This window comes from Staurois parvus, unplaced genomic scaffold (genome assembly GCF_062004578.1).
Source record: "Staurois parvus isolate SC_StPar_1 unplaced genomic scaffold, SC_StPar_1.0 ptg000706l, whole genome shotgun sequence".
Classification (NCBI taxonomy): domain Eukaryota; kingdom Metazoa; phylum Chordata; class Amphibia; order Anura; family Ranidae; genus Staurois; species Staurois parvus.
In genome coordinates this window covers 3,891,055-3,916,081 of record NW_028318502.1, presented here as the reverse complement: position 1 = coordinate 3,916,081, position 25,027 = coordinate 3,891,055, and the positions used below count along the sequence as shown (strand labels likewise).

Here is a 25,027-nt window from a genome sequence, read left to right as displayed (position 1 = left end):
TTAATTGCTTGAATGTTGCTCGCCCTTTGAAGCACATTTTGGTAACCCTGCAACTGGATGGGCAGCTTCAATCTTTATTTTGGCAGGAATTTAGGTTCATTAGACTCAGTGATGGGCACTGAATGTGGATTATGCTCACATTCAGTTACACAATTTCCTTGTTTTTAGTAGCACCCGCTTGACCCACCTCCACATGTATACCAGGGTGTCCATTGGTGCATTTTTTTCCACATACTCGTAGGCTGAAGAGCCTTCACTGGCCATCCCTGGTCATATATGACAATTGTCATTTAAGTTTGTTCTTATGTTCTTGCATAGTTATCTACCTTTTCTTAAAATATTATTTTTGGCCTTTTATCTCCATTTATTGGTTAAGCTTTGCCGTATGCAAACCCAGTGCTTAAGGTTCACCATGTGATCTGCAGGAGATGACATTTGACCATTGTCAACCCAAGACTTAGATTTACGTTTTATCTGCGTGTTTCTGACTTGAATGCCCCCCCAGCTTCTTATATTTCTCTGGGATTCCACCAATGACATTTCCCTACCAGATTTCCCCACTTCAGATGGAAGCCTCTAGCTGCATTTTGCATAATATAAGACCATTCAAAAACACAGCCCTAGGATATTAAATTCTCAAAGTACCTTAGAAAACTACTACCCGTACCTGATATAAAGTACATTGAGGAAAGCTGTTAGCAGTGCCACCATAATCGTTTTACCATACAAAATGCTATTCATCATTTAATTTTCACAACCACACACTTATTACTGTAGTGGGAAATTAATAATGGGTATAATAAATTGTAATAGATTTTTTTCCCTCCAGTTCTCTTAGTGTGAATAATTCATTACTCACAGCCTCAAAAGGTCATGGAAAGCTCAATAAATAATTAAAACTTTGTCATAGGCCGCAGCTCCTAGATCATCCCCCCCGATTAAATATATGAAAGATTCCCACAAGAATAAAAAGAATATGTACAGTCCATTTATCACTTACTAGCTACAAATAGGAAACAGCCCGGAAAGCCCATAGCAAACTAGCAAGGTCTGTAGCAAACATGGTTGGTAAAACTAGTGGTTCCACAAGGATACAAGCTATACATGCTAATGAACCAACAAAGCAAGATGGGGAGAAGGTGTCCATTGAATTTGTAAAATTCTGGGACTATGGTACCTTCTCAATAAAACAAGATACAACTACTCAAGCGACAATAGACCCATTCAAAAATTGCAACGCAGATGGGTAGAGTTGGGAAGTATTACACTGCTGGAGACACTAAGAGGTTTAGGAAGCTATGTAGATGGGTAGAGTTGGGAAGTTTTCCACTGCTGGAGAAACTAAGAGGTCCAAGAAGCTCTGTGGATGGGTAGAGTTGGGAAGTTCTCTGCTAGAGACACTGAGGTCTAAGAAGCTATGTAGATGGGTATAGTTGGGAAGTATTCCACTGCTGAAGACACAAAGAGGTCCAGGAAGCTATGATGATGGGTAGAGTTGGGAAGTTTTCTACTATTGGAGACACTAAGAGGTCCAAGAAGTTATGTGGATGGGTATAGTTGGGAAGGTTTCCACTGCTAGAGACACTGAGGTCCAAGAAACTATGTGGATGGGTAGAGTTGGGAAGTATTCCACTGCTGAAGACACTAAGAGGTCCAGGGAGCTATGTGGATGGTTGGGTTGGGAAGTTTTCTACTACTGGAGACACTAGGAGGTCCAAGACGTTATGTGGATGGGTAGAGTTGGGAAGTTTTCCACTACTGGAGACACTAAGAGATCCAAGAAGCTATGTGGATGGGTAGAGTTGGGAAGTTCTCCTCTGCTAGAGACACTGAGGTCCAAGAAGCTATGTAGATGGGTATAGTTGGGAAGTTTTCCACTGCTGAAGACACTAAGAGGTCCAGGAAGCTATGTAGATGGGTAGAGTTGGGAAGTTTTCCACTACTGGAAACACTAAGAGGTCCAAGAACCTATGTAGATGGGTAGAGTTGGGAAGTTTTCCACTGCTGAAGACACTAAGAGGTCCAGGAAGCTATGTGGATGGGTAGAGTTGGGAAGTTTTCCACTATTGGAGACACTAACAAGTCCAAGACGCTATGTAGATGGGTAGAGTTGGGAAGTTCTCCTCTGCTAGAGAAACTGAGGTCTAAGAAGCTATGTGGATGGTTAGAGTTGGGAAGTTTTCCACTACTGGAGACACTGGGAGGTTCAAAAAGTTATGTGGATGGGTAGAGTTGGGAAGTTTTCCACTGCTGGAGACACTGGGAGGTTCAAAAAGTTATGTGGATGGGTAGAGTTGGGAAGTTTTCCACTGCTGGAGAAACAAAGACGTCCAAGAAGCTATGCAGATGGGTAGATCCGGAACGAGTTCCACTGCTGGAGACACTAGGAGGTCCAAGAAGCTATGTGATGTTTCCTATAAATATAATTATGAGTGGAAGAACTTTCTAAGATGTGCCTGTTCTCCAAAACCACTGGATAAATCAGGTTTTAAGATTAGGATAATCTATCTCTGCAGTAGATGTGCACTCTAGCGATGTTCTTTATGATGTGTGGTAAAGTGGACCTGTCGTTTCCACCAACATTACTCTTGATACAGACACCTTGCAGTGCCTACATTTGTCTTCAGATAATTTACTAGTACCTGAGGAAAACCTTGGGTTCTAGGCCTAGACCGTACACAGGATCTAAAAATTAGCCCTGCCCCTAAGCCCCGCCCCCTGTCATTTAGTTGTCAAACAAGAAACCCTCCACTGGCCCCAAAGGCTCTGGCAGATGGTACAAGGTTCTAATATATTCTAGGACAGGTTTCCACTGTCATTTAGTTGTCAAACAAGAAACCCTGCACTGGCCCCAAAGGCTCTGGCAGATGGTACAAGGTTCTAATATCATATTCTAGGACAGATTTACGTTATTATCGGTTATCATACCCTTTTTCTTTTCAATCATCCACTGCAGATCACAGTTTGAGATTACACTTCCTTTTTATTTGCCGTTCTCATGTAGCTGTGGCTGTTTTATGCCTTTTGGAAACAAAATGTAGCTAGTAAGGATTAAATAATGCTTGGGAATATAATTGTGTCACCTTTGTATTCCCTTCGCAGTCCCTGGTCCAGTCCCGTAAGGCCGGCATCACCTCTGCTATGGCCACTCGCACTTCTCTCAAGGACGAAGACTTGGTAAGCGCAATTTCCAGAGGGAATCATCTTTCAGATCCTATTAAAGAAAAGGTTTCTCCAGGAAAGTCAGAGAGTCAGAGACCTGTTCGTAAAAGTGGGGCATTCATCATACTGGATTTGCATTGCCTAGCCTGCGTTTGCTGCGTGACATTTGTCCATAAGTCGATTTTTTTCCTCAATAAATTGATTTTGACATCATTGTATGCCACAGTAATCAAACGTGCAGCGAATGTCAGCTAATAATCTGTTGAATCCTTCTAATTTCCCGCGGACAGATATCTGTTGGATTCTGCAGGGTTTTCCAGGTACAACAAAAGGACTATGCATTAGAGGCTTATTAATTATGCAAACAGTGACCCGGCAATAATGTGACAAATGTTCCAGAGGGCCATCATTTTCTGCCAAGCTTCAGACCTACAAAGGGCTCCAATGAATGCAGCTCTGTATTCATTACTACATCATTAGAATATTTTACATTGACGGTACCGTAATTTGATTTTATATGAGCTTCTTGCAATCCCTGTACAGCAGGTCCTACAGAGGGGGAGAGAGAAGCAGCACAGGTAGCCAATCCGATGTGCTATGGTGTAGAAGCATGCTGATAGGAGGAGAGAGCAGAGTGACAGATGAGCTCATCAGTCTTCTGCTTCTCCTTTCACTCTTCAATCACAGACTAGGAAAAGGACAAGACCTGTAAGTCTCAGGACTCTTTCAGACAGGCAGTAATGTTTACCACCCTCTGAAAAGCCTTCTTCGTTGGATTGCTTTTCAGAGGGCGGTATGGCAGCTGCCGACAAGGGTTCAAGGTGCACTACTGCCACCCCCTAAAGCTTGTTTTTTTTTTTTTTTGCTTTTTTTTATTTGCCATTGGCGGTTTTACATTGCGGAACCACACCACAGCTGTGAGCCATGCGTTTGCCTTGCCGCTGCGGAGTAGTCCTATTGATCTTAATAGGCGCGTTTGACATTCGGTTCCAACTGTCAAACTTTGCAGCCCTAGTTACAATTGCAGCAGCCACAAAGCAAAGCATCACAGCCACAGCATGCTGACAGTCCCATCAGACCAAGGGGGCTGTACCACCTGTTTTTACATCATCCCAGCCCCCTCCGCTCCTTATCCCATCCACCTATGTGAAAGAGCCCTGACTGCACTGCAGCAGAGAAAAACCAGGTCTCCTGCCTTGCCAAACAGGGCTATGCTGTGTAGCAGAGCTGTGTAGATTTCAGGACTGCATGGACAGAAATACAAATCCTTTGTCCAAAAAAAAAGGTGTGTATATATACATAATTTCAGGTATTACAGTTCACCATATAATCCTCCCTGTATTTGTATTTTTAATTTATTGCAGGTACTCATATAGCACTGTCAATTTACTCAGCGCTTTACATATATATTGTACATTCACATCAGTCCCTAACCCTCAAGGGGTGTACAATCATACATACACATACTAGGGCCAATTTACACAGGAGACAATTTTCCTACCAGCATGTCTTTGGAGTGTGGGAGGAAACTGGAGTACCCGAAGGAAACTCACGCAGGCACAGGGAGAACATATATATATATATATATATATATATACACATATATACAGTATCTCACAGAAGTGAGTCCCCCCTCACATTTTTGTAAATATTTTATTCTATTTTTTCATGTGACAACACTGAAGGAATGACACTTTGTTACAATGTGACGTAGTCAGTGTACAGCTTGTATAACATGTAAATTTGCTGTCCCCTCAAAATAACTCAACACACCGCCATTAATGTCTAAACCGCTGGCAACAAAAGTGACTCCACCCCTAAGTGACAAGGTCCAAATTGGGCCCAAAGTGTCAATATTTTGTGTGGCCGCCATTATTTTCCAGCACTGCCTTAACCCTCTTGGGCATGGAGTTCACCAGAGCTTCACAGGTTGCCACTGGAGTCCTCTTCCACTCCTCCATGACAACATCACGGAGCTGGTGGATGTTAGACACCTTGTGCTCCTCCACCTTCTGTTTGAGGAGGCCCCACAGATGCTCAATAGGGTTTAGGTCTGGAGACATGCTTGGCCAGTCCATCACCTTTCCCCTCAGCTTCTTTAGCAAGGCAGTGGTGGTCTTGGAGGTGTGTTTGGGGTCGTTATGTTGGAATACTGCCCTGCGGCCCAGTCTCCGAAGGGAGGGGATCATGATCATGGTCCCTCAATGAACTGTAGCCCCCCAGTGCCGGCAGCACTCATGCAGCCCCAGACCATGACACCCCCACCACCATGCAGCCCCAGACCATGACACCCCCACCACCATGCTTGACTGTAGGCAAGACACACTTGTCTTTGTACTCCTCACCTGGTTGCCGCCACACACGCTTGACACCATCTGAACCAAATCAGTTGATGTTGGTGTCATCAGACCACAGGAGATGGTTCCAGTAATCCATGTCCTTAGTCTGCTTGTCTTCAGCAAACTGTTTGCGGTTTTCTTGTGCATCATCTTTAGAAGAGGCTTCCTTCTGGGACGACAGCCATGCAGACCAATTTGATGCAGTGTCTGGCGTATGGTCTGAGCACTGACAGGCTGGCCCCACCCCACCCCTTCACCCTCTGCAGCAATGCTGGCAGCACTCATACGTCTATTTCCCAAAGACAACCTCTGGATATGACGCTGAGCATGTGCACTCAACTTCTTTGGTTGACCATGGCGAGGCCTGTTCTGAGTGGAACCTGTCCTGTTAGACCGCTGTATAGTCTTGGCCACCGTGCTGCAGCTCAGTTTCAGGGTCTTGGCAATCTTCCTATAGCCTAGGCCATCTTTATGTAGAGCAACAATTCTTTTTTTCAGATCCTCAGAGAGTTCTTTGCCATGAGGTGCTATGTTGAACTTCCAGTGACCAGTATGAGAGAGTGAGAGCGATAACACCAAATGTAACCCACCTGATCCCCATTCACACCTGAGACCTTGTAACACCAACGAGTCACATGACGCCGGGGAGGGAAAATGGCTCATTGGGCCCAATTTGGACCTTGTCACTTAGGGGTGGACTCACTTTTGTTGCCAGCGGTTTAGACATTAATGGCGGTGTGTTGAGTTATTTTGAGGGGACAGCAAATTTCCATGTTATACAAGCTGTACACTGACTACATCACATTGTAACAAAGTGTCATTCCTTCAGTGTTGTCACATGAAAAGAGAGAATCAAATATTTACAAAAATGTGAGGGGGGACTCACTTCTGTGAGATACTGTATATGTGTGTGTATGTGTGTGTGTATATATATATATATATATATATATATAAATAAATTTTCCCCTTTAATTGCGTCTGTATTTAGCTGCTCACCTAGTGTTTCGCTATTGCACTACCTCACTTAGTAGTCTGTTCAGTTTCTACAGAAAAGAGCTGTATGAGACCGGAACCCTTACCTGAAATCATCCAGTGCTGTAGACAAGGAGCCGTGGTCTCCCCCAGGTCTGTGTTTTGTAATAGGTTGTTATAATAAGCCCCATTGGGTTTTTCATGCGTTTCAGAAGTCACATGTGTACAAGAAAACCCTCCAAGCCTTAATCTACCCCATTTCCTGCACAACGCCGCACAACTTCGAGATCTGGACCGCCACCACCCCCACCTATTGCTACGAGTGCGAGGGTCTGCTGTGGGGGATCGCCCGACAGGGGATGCGCTGCACCGAATGCGGGGTCAAATGTCACGAGAAGTGCCAAGACCTGCTGAACGCCGACTGCCTGCAGAGTAAGTTCCTTGGGAGTGAAATGCCTGTAATATTTCTGTAGATTTATCCCCATCATCCCCCCCCCCCCCCCCCCCCATACACCTACTCCATGAACTGTGTTGAGAACAGGAGGGCATGAAAATAATATCTGGGAGATTTATATAGAGAAGTTCAGTCATTCCTGTCTCTCAGAGAGATAATTAGGCTCACAGGGTTCAGGTATTGATACAGGTGTCAACCTGGTGACAACAGAATGCCTGCCCTGCCCCGAGGTCTCAAGGGTTGTCACTCTGAAGATCATCGGACGTCCTCCTGGTGCCCTTCCACTTGCACACATGCTGTATGAGCTGCTGCTTTGACATATACTCCCGGCTGTGCTTGTTTGTCGAATTTTGCTCTATGGAGGCGTTCGACCATGAAATCATCATCACCTGGAAGGATTGCCAGCTCCGTGTCTTCCTGGCGCTGTCTGCCACCTGCCAGCCCAGCCGCTGGTGATGTGTGACACCGAGGAGTATAATTTCCTTTCCGCTCTGCACCCCCTCGCGGGGCTAATCACAGCTCTCTTCTCCTTCTCAGGTTTACTAGAACACCTGCAGCCGGGATCACACCATCCGTCAAACTCCATTTATTGAAGGCGAACGGTAGAGCTAGGGAACCTGTGTGAGCTCCCAGCCTGGGAGATGCACATATATATATATATATATATATATATATATATATATATATATATATATATATATATATATATATAGATGTATAAACTGAAAGCATGCATGCCTCGGTGGTATCCCTGTCCTCAACATGGTTCAGATCAGCACATCGCTGCAATACATGCACCATTCCCTTTTTTTGGGCTCTTTAACCCATTATCCCCGGCTCTTGCTGGACCTTCAAAGCTAAAGTCCAGGAATTCAGCCACTTTGTAGCATGTGCTGGTTTACTATGGGTTAAGTCTAACAAGGTGCATGCAACCTCCGGGGCTTATCTCTTTAATTTACAGTTTTACTGAACACTGGAAGTATAGCTATTGTAATATTTCAAGGGTGCTCCAGTACTAGAATTTTTGGTCTCAGCTCCCCCCTCCTCTTGCCCGATCATGGAGTGCTTTGTATTATATGAAACCCATTCACAAAATACAAAGCATCTGTGAATGGATAGTAGAGGGGAGGGGCTGTTGTATGAGAAAGCAGCCTTGTTCCTGTCAGAGCTTTAATTTACAATTTTACATTTTTAATGAGCTCTGGGCATATAGCTATTGCTGTACTTCTGGTGCACTAATGCTGAATTTGTTTGTCTCGGCTCCAGCAAACATTCAAAGCCTTCAAAGCCCAATGGGTCCTGTAGCAGGAGTAGAGGCCTACTGTAATCATGACCTCATCTAGCCATTACACACAGTGCGGTTTGATTTACTGGTGACCACCCCTTCCCTATCCTGCTGCTGTAGTTGGTTAGAGCTCAGCCATCGGACGTGACCAGAGTTCATGTGAGATGATCTGTGATTTCTGTCCTGACTGCAGGGGCGGCAGACAAGAGCACCTTTTCCCTTGTTTCGGCTCTTTAATCCATTATTGTAACGGAACCGACCCCCAGACTGCACTTGGGTACTTCCATTAGACTACCGCTTCCTCGTCCGAACACCGACCACAGACACCACAGCAGACCATACAGTACTAGATGACAGCAGTCTTGAAGTACACCAGGAAATAGACTCCTTTTTTTAACACAGATACAAGATATATGGAACAATCCCCATGCATAATGACACAGGGCGGGGCAATCTACATTTAGTAACAAGAGACACACCAGCAGACAGTCCCATCAGGAGGGAGGGCTACTGGAAACACCCCCCACCAAGCCAATACACATAAACACATACATCCCATAATACTTTGCTCCCAAGCAAGACAAACAATAGAACAATGGGATGCAACCACATGGCATTAAACAATCAACAACCCCCACCCCAATATTAGGACAGATCACCCTGTACCCCTAACAGGCACAGGGTGACTTACACATAATAGGGATATGGGGAGCTAAGACAGGGGTCTCCCCACCTCTCCAAAGTGACCTGTATTCCATGGGCCCCCGACCCAAAGTGACTCCCGTCACAATTATCCCCAGCTCTTGCTGAACCTTCAAAGCTGAGCTCCAGGACTTCAGACACTTTGTACCACGTGCTGGTTAACTCTTTAATTTACAAGTTTACTGAGCACTGGAAGTATAACTATTGCACTATAGCAAGGGTGCTCCAGTGCTGGAATTCTTGGTCTCAGCTCCCCCCTCCTCTTGCCCGATCATGGAGCACTTTGTATTATATGAAACCCATTCACAAAATACAAAGAATCTGTGAATGGATAGTGGAGGGGAGGGGCTGTTGTATCAGAAAGCCACCTTGTTCCTGTCAGCTTTAATTTACAATTTACTCTTTTAATGAGCTCTGGGAATATAGCTATTGCTGTACTTCTGGTGCACTAATGCTTTTTTTTTTTCTCTCGGCTCCAGCAAAAATTCAAAGCGTTCAAAGCCCAATGGGTCCTGTAGCAGGAGTGGAGGCCTATGTGTAATCATGACCTCATCTAGCCATTACACACAGTGCGGTTTGATTTACTGGTGACCACCCCTTCCCTATCCTGCTGCTGTGGTTGGGCATTGTTAGAGCTCAGCCATCAGATGTGACCAGAGCCCATGTGAGATGACCTGTGATTTCTGTCCTGACTGCAGGGGCGGCAGAGAAGAGCTCAAAGCACGGAGCGGAAGACCGCACTCAGAACATCATCATGGCCATGAAGGATCGGATGAAGATCCGGGAGAGGAACAAGCCAGAGATTTTCGAGCTGATCCGAGATGTCTTTACCGTCACCAAAGTGACTCACGCTCAGCAAATGAAGACCGTGAAACAGAGTGTGCTGGACGGCACATCCAAGTGGTCAGCCAAGATCACCATCACTGGTGAGTCTAACCTTTTCCTCCACAGGCTGACTGTCTCTGGCCCGACCCTTCTATTGGACTTCCATTCTGCCAATCATGGAGGCTCAGCACTGCCTAAGGCACGGGTGTCAAACTAGTGGCCCTCCAGCTGTTGCACAACTACAAGTCCCATGAGGCACTGCAAGGCTGACTGTGACAAGCATGACTCCCACAGGCAGAGGCATGATGGGACTTGTAGTTTCGCAACTGCTTGAGGGCCTTCAGTTTGACACCCCTGGTCTAGGGTGCATACAATACAGCCTGCCTAGGAACACCCACAAAGTCAACAAAGTCCCTGTGGATCGCTAACATTAACACATAACTACAACTGTGCAATTTAACCATCAATCTCCAAATGTTGCGCTCCTAATTATCAAAAAATGTGTGACTTCAATTAAATAATCAAATTAATATAATCATATATAAAGTGAATGTGATAACAAAACAATGATGGTCCCATTAATCAAATAATAGTCCAATATTGGTGATGAAGTGATCAAAACATATTATAGTGACTTTCCGTGAATCCTTCAATCAATTTAGATGTACGCTCACCTCCTTCTATGCCTAATAGATAGGCTTAATGCCCTTTTTTCATTCACATATCGTGGAACCTGCTAAGTTTGCTGCAGTATAGGATGGATGTTGGGTACTTCTTGCGGACACCACAATGCTTTACCCTTTTAATTGACGTTGGATATCCCTGCAGGGATTTTTCCCTCCTTCAGCTGCTCAAAGATCCCCTACTCACTCCTCCTTAACCGTTCCCCTCAGTGTACCGTCCACAAAACGAGCCCCGTCCGCTGATCGCCGCTCTCCCAGTCCAATGAGTGAAAATGGCGGCGCCTTCTCGTCAGGAAGACTGCCCGATGATGTCGCTTGGGATCTCTCCGCTCTTATTACCTGATCTCAGCCAATACGAGCGGAGAGATCCCAAGCGAGGGGAGGGGAACGGTTAAGGAGGAGTGAGCAGCGGATCTTTGAGCAGCTGAAGGAGGGAAAAATCCCTGCATGGATATCCAACGTCAATTAAAAGGGTAAAGCATTGCAGTGCAGATGAGCCCATGGTAAGGGTAAATTTTGTCTAAATTTCAGAGTTTGACTTTAACTAGACAAAAAAAAAAATAGTGGCTTACATCCAATAAATACCTTCTGCATTGTAATTCTGAGTGCAATTAGTGATAATACAGAAAGCTGAGAGACCAAGCACAGACTTGATGAAGTCCATTCCCAGTGACCCACTGATGTGCTTTGTAAATTCTGGTTGCAGCGGGCTGAGAATTGGGAATGCATTGAACTTTAAACAGTTACAGAGTGGGTTGTCTCACACTGTCTTCTCCTCTCCAGTTCTCTGCGCTCAGGGCCTGCAGGCCAAGGACAAGACGGGCTCCAGTGATCCGTACGTCACCGTACAAGTGGGGAAGACCAAAAAGAGGACGAAAACCATCTACGGCAACTTGAACCCCGTTTGGGAGGAGAAGTTTCACTTGTAAGTACTCTGAAGCAGCCCCTCATTTATAGACTGTAGCTAGGAGCAAAATGAGGTGTAGTCATTTCAACCAATCAGGTCCCAGAGGCCTCTGTGTGCTTCTGTAAACCTAGTTCTGCACTGTTGCCAAGGGCCAGACTTTAGGGCCACGTCCCTTCCACATTCATCATCCATGGCTAGCATCAGCATGCTCACTGGCTGTTGAACCACTGTCCTTGCTCAAGGGGTTGGCAGGTAGGGCAGGGCTTTGCATTCAGTCTCCAGGAGTTGAGTGAAGCCAGTTTGTAGAGGGGCACACAGAGGAACGTGAGAAAAGAGATGTTACGCCCAGGTAACTTCCCCTCAGAGGCAGACTGTCGGTGCTCCATGCGTCCTCCCTACACAGTCACACACCAAAAATAAAGCTCCCCTTTAAATCCTGAATTTCTGCCCCGGTCGGTTGCACGTAGCAGATGTCATTGCCCTCTTTGATTAGCTGTAATTTCCCTTTGTGCTTTTTTCACATGTGCTATTTGTGGCACGACATCAGATCTCTAATGAATCATTGCGAAACTGTAGAGCGCAGCGAAAACCATCCCAAATTAGATTTTCTGTACAGCTGAATAGCGACACACAATAGTCCGTCTGTCATACGGGGCGGTGTCTGCACACTCTGTTAAATTCTCTGATTGCTCGGATGTGATACTCTGCGGGTCGCTGCTTATTGTCCCCCTTAGACGAGCTCTCGATGACTTCAGTCTTCATACCCCCCAGTACAGGGGGCCTTGTGACAATTAAGTCATTAATATGGACTGTGTAACAAGCTGTCGGCTTCTTTTTATAGTCACTCTGAAAATTATTATTATTCCAGGTACTTGTATAGTGCCGTCAATTTACGCAGCGCTATATATATATATATATATATATATATATATATATATATATATATATATATATATATATATATCGCGCTACGTAAATTGCAATATATATATATATATATATATATATATATAGTACATTCCCATCAGTCCCTAACCTTCAAGGGTGTACAATCTAAGGTCCCTAACTCACATTCATACATACACATACTAATAATAATTTAGACAGGAGCCAATAAACCTACCAGCATGTATATGGAGGGTGGAAGGAAGGTGGCGTGCCCGGAGGAAACCCACGCAGGCACAGGGAGAACATGCAAACTCCAGGCAGGGGTTGCCATGGTTGGGATTCAAACCAACGACCCGAGTACTGCCAGGAGGAAGTTCTAACCATTTAGCCACTGTGCTGCGCACAACCTGGAAATTCAAACCCAGCTTTAGGCCTGGTTCACACAGGTGTACTACAGCGTACAGCCATGCAAGAGCTGTGTTTGCCTGCACTGGGAGGAAACTGGAGTACCCAGAGAAAACCCACGTAGGCACAGGGAGAACATGCAAACTCCAGGCAGGGGTTGCCATGGTTGGGATTTGAACCAACGACCCGACTACTGCCAGGAGGAAGTGCTCACCATTTAGCCACTGTGCTGCCCACAACCTGGAAATTCAAACCCAGCTTTAGGCCTGGTTCACACGGGTGTACTACAGCGTACAGCCATGCAAGAGCTGTGTTCGCCTGCACTGGGAGGAAACTGGAGTACCCGGAGGTAACCCATGAAGGCACCGGGAGAACATGAAAACTCCAGGCAGGTGGTGCCATGGTTGGGATTCGAACCAACGACCCTAATACTGCCAGGTGGAAGTGCTAACCATTTAGCCACTGTGCTGTCCACAACCTGTAAATGCAAACCAAGCCTTAGGCGTGGTTCACACGGGCGTACTAAAGTATACAGCCTTGCAAAAGCTGTGTTTGCCTGCACTGGGATGTACGGGTCATCTGTACTGTCCCAGCTAAAGGTAGAGCTTGTAACTCATAGCTGTAGTCGACCATCAGAGGTGAGGCCACTGCCCTTCCCTAATTGAGACACAGCACCGAGCTTAGCTGCCATCGTCCTCCTGATTCAGGCAGTGGGGTGACACGTGCACTGCAGGAACCGTTTTCCCTTTTCTCTGCAGAGTAAAGAACGGACTTCCGCCAGTGATAAGCTGAAGAAATGTGAGACTGAACCCATATACCAAAAGTTGGATGTCCAAATAATAAAATATTCCAACATAGGGTCAGCTACAAAGACTTCATCCCAAAGCCAACACGTTTCGGGGGTCAGAGAACACTCCCTTCATTAGGACTACAAAGTTACAGCAACAACATAATAAATTTAGAAAGTGAATATCATCATAATGGTCACAATGGCAAGCATTCTATGGTCAACACAGCCACGTGACCATGCTGGCCAATTAAAAGCTTCTGATTGTAGTAAGGAGTCCCAGTCGTCAGCGGGAGGAATAGTGCCCCATCATTGGTGTTAGTGGGAGGAATAGTGCTCCATCATTGGTGTCAGTGGGTGGAATAGTACCCCATTGTTGGTGTCAGTGGGAGGAATAGTGCCCCATCATTGGTGTCAGTGGGTTGAATAGTGTCCCATCATTGGTATCAGTGGGAGGAATAGTGCTCCATCATTGGTATCAGTGGGAGGAATAGTGCTCCATCATTGGTGTCAGTGGGAGGAATAGTGCTCCATCATTGGTATCAGTGGGAGGAATAGTGCTCCATCATTGGTATCAGTGGGAGGAATAGTGCTCCATCATTGGTGTCAGTGGGAGGAATAGTGCCTTTTTCTTGGTGTCAATGAAAGGAATATTGCCTCATCATTGGTGTCCGTGGTAGTAATTGTGCCCCATCATTGGTATCAGTGGGAGGAATCCCTAACGTTCTCCCCCACCAACCACTTTTAATCCCTACCAATATTTAAATGATGAATTTTATCATTGTTTCCCACGTAGACCTTCAACGCTCATTCTGGATACATCTTTGTAAAGTCTTCTATATCGCTGCCATTAAACTAGTTGGATAAGTAGGTCACAGTGTCCTGATTGTCCCTGGCCTCCTGCATTCTCCTGTATTATCACCTCGTCACGGGTGAGAATGAGATTATCCTGCCAGTTCAGAGTCTCGTGTTCGCTGCTGCAATGTGGCCACATTAATGTCAAGCAGAGTGCCGTGTATGGATGCACACAGTGGCATGCTGGGAGAGGCGCTCTGTATTTGACATGTCCCCGCCATCACTCCATTAACCTTTCATCACACAGCCGGTCTCCGTACAAAGCTTCATAGGGAGAGATATTGATCACATTTTATTGGAGTCTGATGTTCTCTCCAGACGCATCCTAATGATCTGCTGATTAACAAAATGCTCTTCTTTGTTGAGTAATATGGACTGCACTTGTCTGAAATGGAAGTTTCCCGAAAAGTGATTTTAGATGTGAAGTTTATTCTGACAGATAAAGGGTCAGTCCACATTTAATGGCCATTTTGCAAAAAATCCCAACATTTCCGCATCCCCATCATGTTACATTCCACTCCTTGACCTAAAGTTGTTGATCATGTTCCTCTCCATGCATGTAGGCTGTGTGCAGCCTGTCTGACAAAAATCATTGTTAGCTGACCCCCCTGGGACCTGCTGTTGCTGGATGTTAGTGGTGCATCCCCAGGGGCCAGTCTGGTTCCTTCAAACAGTGAACTCACTCTGTAGAAGCAGCTGCTGAGAATCCGCCATGTGCGGTGTTAAAATGAGCCAGATCATCCACTAGGGGCACACTTCTAAGTTCTGGCTTGTCTTTCTAATAAGTTTAACTCTTCCCACTACCAGCATGCCTCCGTTTTTGCTAGTGTCCTAGAAGGATGGACATCTGTTTTTTTTTTTTCTGTTAGACATTTTTAGCAACTTTTTTTTCTCATTATTCAAGATCCATTACCGTGTAGCAGCAGGTGATCTCACCCCATTGGGACTGCCCAGTGCAGGTTGTCCCCAGCCTTAGCATTGAGTTTTCTTACAACCTGACCCTGCTGGAAAGTGGCAGGTGAGCCTGGTTGTAGGCCTTGAGCACTGGGCTCCACTTGAGGGCTTTCCAGACTGGTTCCATGGCCGCCTTCATGTCCAAAGCTGTTGGCAATGTCTCTGTGCATGCTCTGTCTCTGAAGGCTCTTTTGGCCAGGGCACCAATAGCTCTCTCATTTTTACGTCACTAGGTACCTACGTGTGTTCCCCATTTCCCACCAGCTTGGCGTAGAAAGGGTTAATGCTGTAGGACTGAGCATTGATGTCATTCCTCTGGATGGAGTGCCTCAATCCCACATTAAACGCTTTGCTTCCCACCAGAGTTAAGGAATCCTCTTCCTGCTGCTGCTCCTCGTACGAGAGTCACAGTACCCTTGGTCACTTGCGGTTTTTTGACCCTCTGGGCATAATCAGTTCTGTGAAATACCAGTTTGAGTTTTTTTTGTATATGCATAGTGAAAGCACCTGGATCGGGTTTGTTCTCCTCCCAAACACTTGTTAACTCTTCAGCTGCCGGTACCCAACTGCTTTCTAGGGCTCTTTTCTCTTTGACAAGCTTTGTCTTGCACCCGATTCTGGCAGTAGTTCTTCTGTGGCAGACCATTGCTGGATGGGTCATAATCCTTAAACGAGATCTGGCCAGTACTGACCTAGACCTGCAGTTCACTGATCCATGGACCAGATATCTCTGGCTTTACATTTTAGCTATGATGGCTTATGGGAACCTCCACCCTTTCATCCTGCATTGGTCTTTTGTCAATACATATTGGCAGAACTCTGGCTAAAGTGCCATAATGCAGAGCTTGCTTGTAAGAAGCATTTGCTCCACATGGCCGTTGAGAGGCCGTGTCTCTGCAGGTCAACTGTGAATACGACCATCAAAGATGTTAATAGAGGTTAAAGTACTTGTCTTCCCCAAAGGAAAAGGCACAAAGACGCGTTATCTCCATTTGACTGTAAAAGGTTCTCATTTACTGTATCTAGGTCATGAAATATCTAGTAGTGGTAATCGCATTCGACTGGACTTTCTGTGATGTTGAGGATGTTTTGTAGCTTGTCCAAACCACTTCTTTAGTTCTAGTGAGTGTCTGGAAAATACTCCAGCATTTATATCCACACAGATCGCACAGACACCTTCATCCAGTCACCATGGAATGTGTCAAGGCAAATCTTTATTGCCCTAGAGGTAGGGAATCCCCTGCTAATAAATATACAGCCCATGGTACGATGGTGTGAACGGGAAGTTCTAGGTACTGGAATAAACAGTAAGTTGTAGGTATAGGAATAAAAAAAAGCATTTGCTTTTTTGGCACTCTGGGTTGCTGTCTATGAATAAATTATTTTCAGTAATATGAATAGATGGAACAATTATAATAATTGATAGAATATACAAATTAAATATATTGGTATTTATTGGAAAATACGTTGGTGGTCAATGAGAAGAATGCTGCTTGTATTGGTGGTCATTGGGCAGAATGCTCTTTTTATTAGTGGTCATTGAGAAGAATACTCTTTATATTGGTGGTTAGTGGGAAGAATGCCCTCTTACATTGGTGGTAAGAAGATAGAATGCCTTTTATATTAGTGGTCAGTAAGAAGCATGGCCCTTACACTGTTGGCCAATGGGAAGCATGTTCCTTACATTGGTGGTCAGTAAGAAGAATGCTCCATACATTGGTTGAAAGTGGACAGTTCCCCCTTAACACCAGTGTTCAATAAGATGGGGCCCCCTCAAACTACTAGTCAGAGGGGGAAGAACTCTGTTACATTGGTATTCAATGGGAAGAATGCTCCATACATTGGTTGTCAGTGGAAAGTGCCCCCTTAACACCAGTATTCAATAAGATGGGGGCCCCCTCAAACTACTAGTCAGAGGGGGAAGAACTCGGTTACATTGGTATTCAGTGGGAAGAATGCGCCATACATTAGTTGCCAGTGGAAAGTGCCCCATTAACACCAGTATTCAATAAGATGGGGGCCCCCTCAAACTACTAGTCAGAGGGGGAAGAACTCTGTTACTTTGATATTCAATGGGAAGAATGCTCCATACATTGGTTGCCAGTGGAAAGTGCTCCCTTAACACCAGTATTCAATAAGATGGGGACCCCCTCAAACTACTAGTCAGAGGGGGAAGAACTCTGTTACTTTGGTATTCAATGGGAAGAATGATCCATACATTGGTTGCCAGTGGAAAGTGCCCCCTTAACACCAGTGTTCAATAAGATGGGGGCCCCCTCAAACTACTAGTCAAAGGGGGAAGAACTTTGTTACATTGGTATTCAGTGGGAAGAATGCTTCATACATTGGTTGCCAGTGGAAAGTGCCCCCTTAACAACAGTGTTCAATAAGATGGGGCCCCCTCAAACTACTAGTCAGAGGGTGAAGAACTCTGTTACATTGGTATTCAGTGGGAAGAATGCTCCATACATTGGTTGCCAGTGGAAAGTGCCCTCTTACCACCAGTGTTCAATAAGATGGTGGCCCCCTCAACCTACTAGTCAGAGGGGGAAGAACTCTGTTACATTGGTATTCAATGGGAAGAATGCTCCATACATTGGTTGCCAGTGGAAAGTGCTCCCTTAACACCAGTATTCAATAAGATGGGGCCCCCTCAAACTACTAGTCAGAGGGTGAAGAACTCTGTTACTTTGGTATTCAGTGGGAAGAATGATCCATACATTGGTTGCCAGTGGAAAGTGCCCCCTTAACACCAGTGTTCAATAAGATGGGGCCCCCTCAAACTACTAGTCAGAGGGTGAAGAACTCTGTTACGTTGGTATTCAGTGGGAAGAATGCTCCATACATTGGTTGCCAGTGGAAAGTGCTCCCTTAACACCAGTATTCAATAAGATGGGGGCCCCCTCAAACTACTAGTCAGAGGGGGAAGAACTCTGTTACATTGGTATTCAATGGGAAGAATGCTCTATACATTGGTGGTCATTGGGAAAAATAAACCCTGCACTGGTTTTCAGTGGGAAGAATGCTTCTTATATTGGTGGTCATTGGGAAAAATAATCCCTGTATTGGTGGTCAATGGGAAGAATACTTCTTATATTGGTGGTCAGTGGGAAGAGTCCCATTGCAGTTAGCTAATTGGTGTCAGTGGTTACTTATCTCATAGGCAAAAATTGACTAACGAACCCATAGCAACTTTTGAAGGAACCTTAGTTGAGAAAGGCTGACGTAAAACCTAACCTCTAAACCTGAACCACAACACTTACATTGTACATCCAAACCAAAGGATTGAAATTGCATATAAGCTTTGACATATTAATGTAATTCCAAACAGTTTCAATCTTCAGATCTGCAGTTTTACATTAAGATGATACCTGGTTATGTAGTGTTCAGGCATTTCTGTTATGGGGTGAGAACTGTTTCCCAGTTGTGTCATCATGCTGTCACATAGTAGGAACTACAAGGAGCCATGCTGAAACCTATTACATGAGCGTGGCCCACTATTGTCACTGTTTGTAAACTAGACAGGAGGAATGATGTGCAGCCGACACTGGAGCGAGTGCATGTAGACGGGAAGCTTCAAACGAAACCTTCTAAAATCCTGACCCTCTCACTTACCCTACCTAAACTCCCAAATGAATCCCCGGCACCAGAAGAATATTTGCCTTCACTGGGATCAACACTTACCGTTGTACGCCATGACGATCGGAATTTTGATAGCCTACTAAATGTCTTTTATTCAGATCATTTTTCGGGTCTTAAACTCCTACAGAAAAAAAAAAATGTCTCCTCTTAAATGCTCTTTTCCTCTTCCATTACCCAAATTGCACTTTTCTCATCCACTTGATCTTTGAAATCCTCCAGAGCTGAGAAGATAAATGTCAAAGTCTTTTGGAGTGTCCTTTTCTGAATGGCCTCATCACCCTGACAGGTGTTCTCCTAAATCTGCGGAATAAAACAGGAGGTTGTGGTCTCTCCCGTCTGTAATGAACGGTTCATCGAATGTGTCACTTTCAGTGATTTGAAGGTGATTAATGGGAGATGTAAATGGCACGGTCTCTTCGGAGTATCACACCTGACTTGTTCACTCTTATGGCTTTATTTCTGTTGCTCAGCAACACGGCGTGAAGTTATCCTAGCAAGAGGGTACCAATCTGTCATCTGACAGCGAGGACCGACACAAACTGGGTAAAAAGAGTTTATGACAAGCGGCTCCATCACTTTGTACCTAGCGAGAAATGTAGGCAAGATGACTCACAGCATGATGGAAAAATCCCCAGTGTTGTGCCCTGCCAGCCAACAAAGGGAGCCAAATTCATATCTGTGTTGTAATAATAACAGTGGTCTCTGCTGCATACATTTTGTAAATGGAGGCACTGTGAGTCCTTGCCAGGATCCTGAGGAACGAGATCTGAACCCATAAACGATGGTGTCTTTAGCAGTAACTCTTCTTGCTGAGCCACCTTAGATGCTGACCTGCATCCTGTCTGAACCCTTGGATAAGCTTGCCTTGTAACTAATTTCTGGTGAACCTTGAACCCCATGCTCCTCTCCTGAACTTCCTATTTTGGCCATGCCTTTACACTTCTTGTGTGCTCTCTCCAGCCAATATCTTGCTCTGTTGCGTACCTGCAGCTGTTCTTATCTCCACTACCATGTATTACCAACCTTTGACTTGTTCCTCAACTACGTTTCAGCTTGATCCCAACCTGCAACCACTTGTTATTGGCCTTGGTTGCTGACTACTCTTCTGATTGATCCCTACCTGCTATATCTGCTACTGGACCCTGGTTTGCTCACCTCCTAGTGTGGAGGTGGCACTAATATGTAGCAAAACCAACCCCATCATTAGGTGTGCATAAACCCCGCACCTTGGGTGAGCCCGTGCCATCCACCAGGGTGACCTGCTTGTGTACTTATCCAGCTGGTCGGTGGGATCCTCTATACTGCTATAGCTACTGGTCTCCAAGTCTGACCACTGACCATGACAGATCCATTGCAAGGATTTTAGAAAAAGCTGTACGTTCAACCTTGTCCTTGGAAGACTGATTCCTGAATGCGAGTGTCTGTTCTGTATAATCAGCCATGCATTTCTCATATCTCTTTAAGATCCTGAAGACCTGAAAGTGCAGAGAAGTGCCTATAAACGATTACTATGCGGAAGGTGTGAGTTTCCTGATGATCCTCATTGACTCTCATCTACCGTACTGAATGTTTTCTGCTCGTTTTTTTTTTTTATTCTGTAATCTTGTAAAATCTGACAATTCTCTAAACACGAGTTGAAAGAACGGCTTGCGTAAGAAGTTGTTGTGGCTTGTTTATAGACGGGAATTTCATTAGCATATTTTATTTCTGTGTCTGCATGATTCCACCGGCTTAGAAGTGAAATCCCCCCTGGACGAGGCGATGAGAACAGCGTCTGATCACCCGCCGCTGTCAGAATCACAAGCTGTTAGTAACCAAAGTGATTGCATGCTGATGATAGGGACACGGGGCTCGGAGTATGTTTGGGAGTCCCGGTCGGATGTTGGCATGCATGGTCAAGACTTCCATATCTATAACCTTGCACCTCAGCCACAACTTTTGGATTTTTTTTTTTGTCAACTGGGCAGGAAGTAAGAATTAGTGAACACTTATGGAGCGTTGAACCCTTGTCTGCTCCTGCCTGACCGGGAATCATGCAAAAACAAATAAAAAGATGGAGAATTTGGATACCAAGTACAATTGACTGTATAAAATGTAATAACCCTTTAAAAAGTAGATTCTGGTTAGTCGATACAAGATAGGTCTACAACACAAATGGCATCTTACATTCAACAGGCCATTCAAAGTGACCCACACAAGTGAAAGGACCATGCCATGACTGCCCTGCAACCACAGCAATGCATGCAATTGTAGCTCAGCGGTGCTGCATTTTGTGGGTTAAAACAGGCAGTAAGGATGTGAATCGCTTTTCCAAGGAGCTTCTATGTTAGCCTCACGTGTGTAGGTTCACACTTGTATGGGTCGCGCGACACATGTTTGCTCAGGAACAGAAGCCCATTCATTTGAATGGGCTGCTGTACGTGTGAGAAACTCAGGGAAAGTACCCAATCCTTTTTTTTTTTTTTTTTTTTTTTTTTAAAAAGTGGTCTCACGGAACCACATGGCAGTTTTGCACACCCAAAAACATTTTCTGACGTGTGGAGGTGACATTAAGAATTAGGGAGAGCAGCATTTTTTGCCTACAGGTTGGAAGCTTGCACGATTTTGCGAGCGTTTTTGACCTGCACAAGTGTGAACCTAGGCTGTAGGCTCATTCACATGTGCTTTGGTCTCTGAAGAGCAGTCCGCATTCGGATCGCTATTCAGAGAGCATTTGACAGCCAGTGAGGAGGAGTTGTATCTCCTCCTCATTGTCTGCTTTAACCCTTTGGACCATACATGCGGGTGCAGGGTGCTTGCAGAGTGGCCCCATGTGTTTGACAGGGTATAATTCCTGCTGTGGCCATGAAGCAAGGCATCGCAGCCACGGCATGCCCATATGGAAGCAAAATATATTTGAAATATATTTTTAAAATATTCTTCCCAAATATATTGACATATTTAAAATGCTACAATTTTGGCCGTATTCAATATATTTCAAAATATTCTTCAATAAATATATGTATACTATGTAACTATATATATGTGTGTGTGTGCGTATATTATAAACCCGCCCCGCAGGCCAGAGTCCTTGGTGTCATTCTGGACTCCAGAATCCTTCCAGCCCCAAGTCCAATCTTTAACAAACTCATGTAGACTCCACCTCCGCAACATCGCCAAAATCCGCACGTTCCTAACCCCAGAAACCACTAAACCGCTCATCCACTCCCTCATCATATCACGACTGGACTACTGCAACTCCCTCCTCACTGGCCTGCCTCGCCGCTGGCTATCCCCGCTTCAGTCCATCCTGAATACGGCTGCCAGACTCATTCACCTTTCCAACCGCTCCCTTTCCGCCACCCCCCTCTGCCAATCCCTCCACTGGCTTCCGATTGCGCAACGGATCAAATTCAAAATCCTAACACTGACGTACAAAGCCGTCCACCATACTGCCCCGAACTACATCACCGACCTAATATCCAAGTACCACCCAACACGCACACTCCGCTCCTCACAAGACCTCCTTCTCTCTAGTTCCTTGGTCTCCTCCTCCCATGCCCGCCTCCAGGACTTCTCCAGGGTGTCGCCCATCCTCTGGAACTCCCTGTCCCAACCCATCAGATTATCACCTACTCTCCTCTCCTTTAGGCGCACCCTGAAAACCCATCTCTTCAGGGAAGCCTACCCCACCCCCTGCTAACTTGACCGACTTCCTCCACTCTTCCTACCACTCCATCCCCCATAGCTATCTCCTCCTGTACCACCATCCCCTCCCTCCTAGATTGTAAGCTCGAAAGAGCAGGGCCCTCGATCCCCTCATGTTTTGCATTGTATTGGTACTGTTCTGTCACATGTTCTGTCCCCCTTTGTAATGTACAGCGCTGAGCGAACTATTGGCGCTTTATCAATACTGTATAATAATAATAATATTAATAAAAAATATATATATAATATGTGTGTGTGTGCATATAAATCTACATTTTTGGAATGAATTTATAAATATATCTAAAAATATATGTTAAAATTACTTTTTTTATATGTTAAAAAAAATCTGAAGAATATAGATATATATTTTTTTTATTTTTAAAATATATTGTTTTAAATATATTCTTCAGATATTTTTAACATCAAAAAACTAATTTGAACATATATTTTTACATATATTTGTAAATGCATTCCAAAAATGTAGATTTGTATCTTTAAAGACATACAGTATATTTGAAATGTGTGTGTATGTATGTATATATATATATATATATATATATATATAATGTATTGAAATATATTGAATATGGCCAAAATTGTAGCATTTCAAATATATGTCAATATATTTGTGAAGAATATTTTTAAAATATATTTCAAATATATTTTGCTTCCATGTGGCTGTGTACAGCCCCGGCTGCTGCCTCTGCAGCTAAAGGGGAAGATGCTGGGAGGCGATAAAACCATAGTCACAAGGTAGTACTGCCCCATCACCAACCGATAGTGTGAACAAGCCCCAACTGTCACCGTCCTCAGCAATACATGCCTTTGTTTAATTTGGCCGTCCTGAGTGAAGAACCTGTAGAACTGCAGTAAGCTGTTGCTGAGAATGAGATCCTTGGTTTAGCATGAGTCTAGTTTATTAAATACAACATCCACAGTGCTGTTTTAGACAGTTGTGGACAGAGAGGACAACTGGGTTGCAAGAGGTGGGAAATAAGCCATTTTTGTCAAAGTGGACCAACTATTCTTAAACAGGGTTGGGGGCCTTCAGCCCCATCTGTCTTCCCCATGTAATGCCATTTAATCTCTACCCTGGCAATTTGACAATTCACACCTTTTAGCCATGTGACTTGAAGAACTCCAACCCTTGCAAGACACCATGAATGGTGACAGACATTGCTAAATTTTGTGATGATGGGAAGTGCAAGACACCATAAATGAGCTCAATCATGCATGCTGATATCTCTGCCTAGGTCACCAAGTCTTCCTGTATCCTTCTGTCTGTTATGTTCACCTTCTCTCTCTTGCTAGAACTTAACTGTTTGCCTGTGCAGACATGGCTGAATTTTTTTGGTGATGAGAAGTGCAAGACACCATGAATGGGGTTACTGAACTAGAACAGGGTGGTTCCAGAACTTCCACATTTTCACATTGATGGGATGTGCAAGACACCATGAATGGGGTTACCTAACTAGAACAGGGTGATTCCAGAACTTCCACATTTCTCCTCCAGTTCTTGGACAATCGAGGCTTGCAGATTTCATGATGGTTGGATTAATTGGTGGGTTACATTCCTATCACTCATAAAGAACTGAAACAGTGGCTTGGAGAATCTAGGAAATGTCTTCAACATTACAGAACAAGTCCATCTGAATGTAACCAACTACTACTAGATAGTCACCATAAATGGGGTTACTTAACTAGAACAGGGTGGTTCCAGAACTTCCACATTGATGGGAAGTGCAAGACACCATGAATGGGGTTACTTAACTAGAACAGGGTGGTTACAGAACTTCCACATTGATGGGACATGCAAGACACCATGAATGGGGTTACTTAACTAGACAGGGTGGTTCCAGAACTTCCACATTTACGCATTGATGGGAAGTGCAAGAGACCATGAATGGGGTTACTTAACTAGAACAGGGTGGTTCCAGAACTTCCACATTTCCACACTGATGGGAAGTGCAAGACACCATGAATGGGGTTACTTAACTAGAACAGGGTGGTTCCATAACTTTCACATTGATGGGACATGCAAGACGCCATAAATGGGGTTACTTAACTAGAACAGGGTGTTTCCAGAACTTCCACATTGATGGGAAGTGCAAGACACCATGAATGAGGTTACTTAACTAGAACAGGGTGGTTCCAGAACTTCCACATTGATGGGATGTGCAAGACACCATGAATGAGGTTACTTAACTAGAACAGGGTGGTTCCAGAACTTCCACATTGATGGGATGTGCAAGACACCATGAATGAGGTTACTTAACTAGAATAGGGTGGTTCCAGAACTTCCACATTGATGGAAAGTGCAAGACACCATGAAAGGGGTTACTTAACTAGAACAGGGTGGTTCCAGAACCTCCACATTGATGGGAAGTGCAAGACACCATGAATGGGGTTACTTAACTAGACAGGGTGGTTCCAGAACCTCCACATTGATGGAAAGTGCAAGACACCATGAAAGTTGTTAC

At 44.7% G+C, this 25,027-nt stretch overlaps 1 protein-coding gene across 5 annotated transcripts in view; it reads left to right on the top strand.

Moving 5' to 3' along the window:
* LOC149445877 (protein unc-13 homolog B-like) overlaps positions 1 to 25,027 on the top strand; it is a 294,951-nt gene that overhangs the window by 103,692 nt on the left and 166,232 nt on the right. For all 5 annotated transcript variants that reach the window (XM_089653343.1, XM_089653341.1, XM_089653342.1 and 2 more), the window contains 4 exons: positions 3,103 to 3,177; positions 6,686 to 6,905; positions 9,613 to 9,840; positions 11,206 to 11,347. In XM_089653343.1, the coding sequence (XP_089509469.1) occupies positions 3,103 to 3,177; positions 6,686 to 6,905; positions 9,613 to 9,840; positions 11,206 to 11,347 (665 nt within the window). The remainder of the gene's footprint in view (positions 1 to 3,102; positions 3,178 to 6,685; positions 6,906 to 9,612; positions 9,841 to 11,205; positions 11,348 to 25,027) is intronic.